This window comes from Gymnoscopelus braueri (genome assembly GCF_963280865.1).
Source record: "Gymnoscopelus braueri genome assembly, chromosome: 1".
Taxonomy (NCBI): Eukaryota; Metazoa; Chordata; class Actinopteri; order Myctophiformes; family Myctophidae; genus Gymnoscopelus; species Gymnoscopelus braueri.
The window spans coordinates 52,700,382-52,709,487 of NC_137603.1; the positions used below are offsets into that span (position 1 = coordinate 52,700,382).

Below are 9,106 nucleotides of genomic sequence, written 5' to 3' on the forward strand. Positions count from 1 at the left end.
TAAGCCATCATAATCAAAATGCAATTGTGTTCCGCTCTAGTGCTTCTAATTGCAATCTAAGACATAATATTACTTGATTTAAAAAATATATATATGACCTTGTAGAGTGCAACATAAGATATGACAGTAGATATCACAGTGAGAATGCAATTATTTGACAGACTTGCAATAAGTAAGCATGGAGAATTTAAGTGTGCATGTTCAAACTGACAACCTAAATCAGATTAGTTCATTACGGTAGATTGGCTTTATCTAGTCTGAACTGCCAGGAAACAGGTTTTTTGCTAATCAGAATCTAACCACATTCGTAGGTGGTTTGAAATTCCCTTTTCAAAGATGTGCTTCAGTCTGGACACTGATTGATTTATACTTCTTCATACAATGTTGCCGCTTGCCGAAAATGGCCATCTACAAACTCACAACGTGTCACATTGCGACGCATTGTAGAGTATGTCAACCATCACCCACACCTGTGTCATTGTGAGCCATTAGTTTCCACCTCTACAGTTGACTGGTGTTGTTTGTTTCCTCCTGTCTGTTCCAGACCCCAGCTGCTGGTGCTGCTGAAGTTGGATGAGGACCTCCATGTTAAATACCCCCGGTTGCTCACCTTCGCCTCACAGCTGAAGGCAGGGAAGGGTCTCACCATCGTGGGCTCGGTCATCCAGGGTAACTTCCTGGACAGCTATGGGGAGACACAAGCTGCCGAACAGGTCACTAGATAATAATGTTTTGTAGAACTGTGCTATACACTGTATATTACCAAAAAAAGCATCCTGTGTCATTTGTAAAGTACAAGCAGAATGAAGTTTAATTGTTGTGCATTACCTCCTCTCCCTGTAATTTGTCTAAGGATTATTTAATCATCTGCTGTCATTCAGATAATTCGCAGTGCCTGTCAGCAAAATATAGCCACAACTAGTGCAAGATGATTGGCAATCATAGGAAAGAACGCGTATCTCACCTTCCAACATTTGTCTGATTGCACTAAATCATAGTGTAATTCCATTTCTCATATTTCCACATTTTGCTTGTGATTCCGGCACGGTCTGGCTGCCAGGCCATAAAGAACATGATGGAGATAGAGCGGGTCAAGGGTTTCTGCCAGGTGGTGGTGGCCTCTAAAGTACGGGAGGGCGTGGCCCACCTCATCCAGTCCTGTGGCCTGGGGGGCATGAAGCACAACACAGTGGTGATGGGCTGGCCGTACGGCTGGAGGCAGAGCGAGGACCCTCGAGCATGGAAGACTTTTATCAGTAAGACATTCATCATGCTGCTGCTCTCCGTTTTGTATTTTTTTCAGAATGTAATCTACCCTAAGTAAGTATTTTATACTTAATGTTAAATATTTTTAAATCCCACAGACAGACTTGATAAATATTTAACCTATGAAACATTATTAACAAGCGCTTGTGACTAAATAACTATGTATCCATTGGAACACAGACATTTTCTTTTCCTGAAAAGTTATGGTTTTGGACATACAAGGTTTCTGCCCGACATCAAAGATATGAGAGTGGGGGGAATACACGGTTCACTGGTTTCATAATACTACTGCTACAGTAGATTCAAAAGCAAAGGTCAAATGTAGAGTACATGGCTGTACAGACAAAATAGGTGACTGTCACTTCCTCTCTGTGTGTGTGCGTCCCCTCACAGACACGGTGCGATGCACCACAGCCGCCCACCTGGCTCTCATGGTGCCCAAGAACGTGTCCTTCTACCCCAGCAACCACGAGCGCTTCATAGACGGCAACATCGATGTGTGGTGGATCGTTCACGATGGAGGCATGCTGATGCTGCTGCCCTTCCTGCTCAAACAACACAAAGTAAGAGGAGGTGCTTAAACTACACGTTTATTTGAGTAAAGATTATTTTGTTGTGTTTCCTCACACGTTTTTGCTGCAATAATAAGCATGAACAAAGAATACAAATATAAAGGAAGCAAAAAGAAAAGAAGAATTGCAGCAATTGCACGACAAGTTTATGTTGTTCATTTAGTAATGCACATTGAGGTTCAAAAAAGTGTCTTGTGCCAGTGTGCTAGGACCAACGTATGAACTTCTGACATCTTTGACAAAATTGTCGTAAGATTAATGCTATTCTTCTTTTTTCTTCCTTTATCTTTTCTCTTTGTTACTGTTGCTGCAAAAATGTGTGAGGAACCAAAACGCAACAATTTGTACTCTTATATACTTGTAAGACGTAAGCGAGAGCCCCCAAACTGACCTTTTTATGATAATTATCATAATTTATTATCTGTAGAATGTATATCATAACAACTTGGAAGTGTTATTTTATCAGTCATTGACACTTTGAGGGTTGGGTTTCAGGTTTGGAGGAAATGCAAGATGCGTATCTTCACCGTGGCCCAGATGGACGACAACAGCATCCAGATGAAGAAGGATCTGGCCACGTTCCTCTACCAGCTCAGAATAGAAGCTGAGGTAGAGGTGGTGGAGATGGTGAGAACAGTCCTATCGCTACCAAAACCTAAATATGAGATTTGTATATGCCATTATGTTGTACAGGAATTTGTCTTCATTAACAGGTGCAGAATTCACATCACAATTATCGCTCACTAGAGCAGTGCAATAACACTTGACAGTTGACACACTCTACAACTACAGTCAATAAATATGTTGATAAATCAATACAACATCGCAATTATTGTGCTTGACAAAGCGCAAAAGGTGCAAGAAAAACATGTCAATATAGGTTAGTCAAGCTCTACAACACATTACAATAATTCATTCAACATGGATGTTCTAGCAAATAAGTCATAGGTCCCCATTATTGTATCACCACCATAGTGGTCTCTAGTCACTTGTAAATCAGTTTTTGTATCTCAGTAGATCATAAATATCTTTGCTGTCGGGTGGAAACCTTGTATATCCAAAACAGTATTTTTTGGTAATTATTATTTAGAATAAATGGTGAAATGTGACGTGTTGTGAGCTTGTAGATCTGCTACTTTCACAACTTCTGTGTGACACTCTTGTATGATGAAGTAGAGCATTAATTAACGAAAAAACAAAGTTGAAATATGGACATACAAGGTTACTGCCCGACAGCAACGAGATGCTAAAAGTCTTTTAGAGCCAGGCTTAAAATGGCCAAATACCAAGTACTTTGCAGAAAGAATTGCTCCTCAGACATTTAACACTTGGCTTCTTGTTAACTCTTCCTAGCATGACAGTGACATCTCGGCTTACACCTACGAGAGGACCCTGATGATGGAGCAGCGCTCCCAGATGCTCAGACAGATGAGGCTGTCCAGTGCAGAACGAGACAGAGAGGTGACTCATCAATATTGCAGATAAACTTCTGGGCTGAATGTGACTCCCGCAGTGAAATAAATGGGTCTCAAACCATTAAAACATTAACGTATTCTCTTGATGTTTACAGAACATTGTAAGTGTATTTATAATGGTTAAAGCAGCACTATGTAACTTTTTAACAACTATATAGCATATTATGTCCCACAAAATTACATGTTTAAGCAATAACAATCATCCTACCATAAATGTATAGACTCTGGGGGGTCCCTGTTAGGGGCTTGACTGTATTACTATCTACTAGACCATACCCGTAGGGGGATATGAGCACCCAAAGTGTGCAGTTTGGCTTATGCGTTGAGAACAGACAGTTTATCAGGGATCGAAAGTGAGTTTGTACTGTGTAGTGCAGTGGTTCTCAAACTTTTTCATGGCAAGGACCCCCAAATTGACACTTGTTGGCCCGCGGACCCCCATTTGAAAAGATATGCCAGGGACCCCCATAAGAGAAGATTTTTTTACGGCTCTAGCAGTGAATCTCAACCATTTTAATTTCAAGGACCCCCAGTTTGACATGCATTAGGGCTACGGACCCCCATTTAATGGCATTTCTATCCCTTGGACCCCAGTTTATATCGTAAAATGTTTGTTAATTTAACTCTGAGAGTGTACAAATGGAACCAAATGGACCTGTTAGAGTCCATTTGGTTCCATTTGTACACTCTCAGAGTTACAGACCCATAAGGGTCCATTTGGTGCCTAATCTATCATTTAGCTGGGGACCCTCTGGAACTCCCTCAAGGACCCCTGGGGGTCCCCGGACCCCACTTTGAGAACCAATGGTGTAGTATGTACACACACACGCACATCCCGTTGTGGAGGCACAGAACACACAAAAACACCCGCCAATATACAGATCTAACAGGCGGAGCCGTCCCCCGTCGCCAACACACACACGCGCGAGCCGTCGCGAGCGCACACAAACAAACAAACAAACAAACACACACACACCACGGTACATCCTCATGCGGCCCGTGGCCCGTCGCGAACACACACACGGGCGTCGCACAAACACAAATAATGTACATTGTGACACGTGCCTCCCCAACGTGCGCACGTGCGTGTCCACGCATACACGGCCGCGGACCCAAGTTCTGGTGCGATCATCTCCCCCCCCACCCACACACACACCACGGAGCCACGATGCAGAATGAAATGTGGCTCCCTGGCGTTGCCATGTTACTCCCCCCCCCTGCCCCGGGTCCCGTCGCAACACACACACACACACACACACACACACACACACACACACACACACACACACACACACACACAGAGAGAGATCCGTAAGAATGCACTCAGAGAGTGGGCGGGGTCTATGGTGGGGAAGCAGGCTTTGGTGTTGCCATGTTGGCCTATTGTAAGCGGTTTAGGGGCCATATTGGTGGTAGTGTGTTTTGGCGTTGGTTGTGAAAGTGCAGGTGGGTGTGGGGACGCGTTGTGAGCTTGTAGATCGGCTGTTTTCCAAGAGGCAAGGTATATGTGTGAAGGCGCTTCGTTTGGCCTTCTTTTCATAGACCTTGTTGCTTTAATGGTTCGTTTAGTTTGGCCTTGTTTTCATAGACCTTGCTGCTTGTTTCTCGCGCGAAACCTGGCAACGGGCACCAAGACACCACGGCCACAGAAGTTAGTCAAATTATAGGAGGATGTATAGGGGAGACAATGAGTTCATCCTGGCATTTGCCAAGGCACCAAGGCACCAAGGCAGAACTGCCTGTCAAAGCGAAGACTGGCCAATCACAGTGCATCCTCGCCGGACATGCTTGCATAGGCTCATGCTTGCAGAGCCTCTCTTCTAAAGTGGCAACTGATACCCCAAACTACATAGTGCTGCTTTAAGTTGTTAAAGAAACATAAAAAATAAAATAAAGATTGTTGAGCAAATTGTAGAGTGTAGATACACAAGGATATGGAAAAATGGCGGGAAAGCAGTGAAGAAAATAGGAGCAGGTGCGTAGCTACTCTGCCATTCATAGCTTCCCATCCAAACCACTCCGGCCTGCCTGTTGTGATTTGTCACAGCTCACAATGTGACAGCAGCCTGGATGGTTTTCTGGGTGTATGAGATATGAGCTCATTTTCTTGTTCATGGCAGTTGGCATTGCATTCAAAGTCACTCTGGAGAAAAGAACATGTAGCAGTGGTCCTGTTTGCTGTGTTCCCTGCAGGCTCAGCTGGTGAAGGACAGGCACTCGTTGGTGCGTATGGGCAGTCTGTACTCGGATGAAGAGGAGGAGGTGGTGGAGTCTCCTCCAGAGAAGGTCCAGATGACCTGGACCAAGGAGAAGTGTGAGGCCGAGAGGAGAAACAAGGCCCACGCGCCGGAGAACTTCAGAGAACTCATCAGTCTCAAACCGTGAGTCTGGTTTCCTCCTCTGTATTTTTGATCACTATAGGTGATTTAATAGTGATTTAAATGCCTGGACTTTGAAGTTATCGATTTGACAACAAATCCGTCTTCAAAGGGGATTATTGTGGATTGATTTCTTAGGTGCATTGATGACAACAGGATTCAAATATAGAGAGAACGAGGCAACCAGGTGCAGCCTTTATTAAGCCAACATGTTTCGACCACAAGCGGTCTTCATCAGGGCTAAAGCATTTAGCCCTTCGTCAGGTCTAAAGCATTTAGCCCTGACGAAGACCGCTTGTGATTGAAACATGTTGGTTTAATAAAGGCTGCTCCTTCTTTTAACTCGAGTGCCCAGATTTCCCATTTTTTATAAATCAGGATTCAAATATAATTGGACTTTTGGATTGTTATTTGTTTCATATGTTTTGAGGATTCAGAATCCATTGTGTTAAAAGGTTTGTTGGATTGAGTTTATATTAGTCCATTAATTATGGCATGGCATTTTACTTTAATTATCTGATAAAGGCTTGTTCAGCATGACAACTCTTTCTTTACGATTAAGGGTTTTTATTTGGTTTCCCTCTAATTCATGTACATTATGTACATCATGTATTTATGAATTATAGAACCACACTGACACTTTGATGATGCCCAGTAGAACTTATGTTGTTGGCCACTGAGCTACTCTGTTGAAGCCCCGTTGCCTTCGAGGGAAAGCATGCACGACTGTGAGGACCCACTAGGAAGTTTTATGTCAGACTCTCGCATCCAGTGGTGTAATGGTGATTTCTTTTCCCAGTGGAACGGTATTTTAATGATGTCACATGTACGCGCGCACGTCGCATGCGCGCACTTTGGTGGAGGCATTCTCGTTGCGTGTAGAAAGGATAGAGGATACCACCACAGCAGAACTGAAGCCATAGGCTAATGCTGTGTTGCTTTTATACCGTGTATGAGGACGCTCACCGCCACCGCTAAACCTGTTATGCATAGTATCCATTTGGGTAGCCTTGTGGGTGTGCGTGAAAAATTTACCAGTGGAACACTGTGGTACTCCGTGCGGCCCCCATGACACCACTGCTCACATCCTCCTCAAAATAGAATCACAGGATTCAGGTTGAAAAAGTCAGCAAATTGATCATTTACTGTAAGTGCCTTGCTCAAGGACATCTTGGCATCTGACAGGTTTTTATACTGTTGGCTCCTGTCACTGAACATGCATCTTTCTTTCTTTCTGCCCATCTGGCGGCCCCTCAGGGACCAGTCCAACGTGCGGCGGATGCACACAGCCGTGAAGCTGAATGAGGTGATAGTCAACAAGTCCCACGACGCCCGCTTAGTTCTGCTCAACATGCCCGGACCCCCGCGTAACACCGACGGAGATGAAAACTGTATCCTTTGCCACATTTACAGCAAGTATAAACAAATGCAAATGTATCTGCAACATTGTTTTGGTAGGGCTTAGAATCGCAAATTCATGTTAATGTGCAATGATGGTGTGTGTCTAAATCGTGTGCCATGGGATAGCCATATTTTGCTTCCAACCACACATTATTACACTGCATGCTGATTTCATTAATGAGCAGTAGTGGAAAGTAACTAAGTACCATACTTAAGTACAATTTTGAGGTACTTTTACTTCACTGGAGTATTTCCAATTTTCAAAACTTTTACTTCTACTCCACTACATCTTAGAGGCAAATATTGTACTTTTACTCCACTACAATTATTTGAAAACTTTACTTACTAGTTACTTTGTAGATTTTAATTATTATTACAAAACATACATTAACCACCATTAACTCACACGTTGTGAGCTTGTAGATCTGCATTTTATACATACCTTGTGAAACGGGACATTCTGTATAATGAATACTTTTACTTTTGGTACTTTAAGTACATTTTGATGCCAATACCTTTGTACTTTTACTCAATAAATATTTTTTGATTGCTGGACTTTTACTTGTAACAGAGTGTTTCTACATTGCAGTAAAACATGTCAGTACTTGTACTTCCATCACTGTTAATGAGCAATCAAGGGGGGGCATAGTGAAACTAGCCAGCTGGTGAAGGCCAAGTGAAGGCACTGTAAAAGCCTTCATGGTACGTCAGAGACTGTCTACATAGTTACACACTGTGCTTTATACTAGGGCTGCAACGATCAATTATTTTATTAGCAATCTCTCTATCAATTACTCGATCGATGAATCAAATCATCAAAATGCATTTTTGTATTATACTGAATCAACAGATCGACGCAAAATAAATCTAAATTATGTTTTATAATTGACTAATTCATGATTGGTGTGTTAAAGTTAATGACATTACATTTCTTCTTCAAAATCGATTATTTTGATCAAAATCTAAAATGGATTATTTTGATTAACTGTTGCACCACTATAACAAACTGAGCCAAGCCTACGAGAGCTGCCATTTACGCTGTGGTTCTTCCATAACTTTTGGCTCAGATATGGAGTTCTTGGAGGTGTTGACCGAAGGCCTGGAGAGAGTGCTGCTGGTCAGAGGGGGAGGCCGAGAGGTCATCACTATATACTCTTGACCAACCACAAGCCACTATAAGCGGGTCAATACTTGGCCTCAACTAGACACAATTATGCCACTGGACAGAAAGGGGCAGTGTTCCAGACAGTTGTGGACATGGGGCCAGGACACTTAAAAGTTTATTCCTTTTTTTTTTGTAGCATACTGGTGAACAGTAGGGGACATCTGTGACCACACATTTGCCATTCTATACCTTTTTCCCCCCTGAAAAGATGACTTCAAAACCCATTCATTTCATTGTGTGAACCATCAAACACAATTTCACTTTGTCAGTATTTTCATTGTGGTTCGAAGAAAGACTGTTATCTGTTATCTAGTCACGGGGAGCAATCTTGGCTAGGGCACATGTATAGTTACTGCAACGGTTTTCACACAAGTGGTGCCAAATTTAGAACCTCAAACAGCTCTTGATAGCGCGTTTGTATTTATTTTATTATTTATTTTGTCAGCTTCCCCCAAATGAGAGAGGATGGGAGCACGGGGCTGTAGATAATGAACAAAATGAATAAAATATGCTCTGTAGGTGGCACAAATTTCATAAAGGTCTGTAAATGTGGATGCCAGAAGTTATCAAGTGATTTTAAAAAGGTCAATAATTTATGGTTGTTTTGTATCGGGCAGAGTTTTATTGTCGATAGGAAAGAGATTTGTATATGAATGTGAATTGTTACCTTTGTACAATAGTTATTTTTGGACCGGCTGGAGAAGTACATTCCAGGTCACCATAGAGTATAGGAAACTATATGTTTTGTATGACTCAATAAAACACGGAAGGTTATCAAAATAATCTGAGTTTCATTTTTCTAAACTATCTTTTCTTTTTTAAATTAATCAACTGGAAATGAGACAACGT

At 42.3% G+C, this 9,106-nt stretch overlaps 1 protein-coding gene across 1 annotated transcript in view; it reads left to right on the plus strand.

Moving 5' to 3' along the window:
- The window catches only part of slc12a4 (solute carrier family 12 member 4), a 46,344-nt gene extending 37,310 nt beyond the window's left edge, over positions 1 to 9,034 (plus strand). The window contains exons 17-24 of the mRNA XM_080436908.1: positions 545 to 713; positions 1,061 to 1,256; positions 1,660 to 1,829; positions 2,334 to 2,465; positions 3,192 to 3,299; positions 5,507 to 5,694; positions 6,949 to 7,082; positions 8,160 to 9,034. Coding sequence (XP_080293034.1) covers positions 545 to 713; positions 1,061 to 1,256; positions 1,660 to 1,829; positions 2,334 to 2,465; positions 3,192 to 3,299; positions 5,507 to 5,694; positions 6,949 to 7,082; positions 8,160 to 8,251 — 1,189 coding nt within the window. The 3' untranslated portion in view covers positions 8,252 to 9,034. The remainder of the gene's footprint in view (positions 1 to 544; positions 714 to 1,060; positions 1,257 to 1,659; positions 1,830 to 2,333; positions 2,466 to 3,191; positions 3,300 to 5,506; positions 5,695 to 6,948; positions 7,083 to 8,159) is intronic.
- Positions 9,035 to 9,106: the final 72 nt, after the last annotated feature.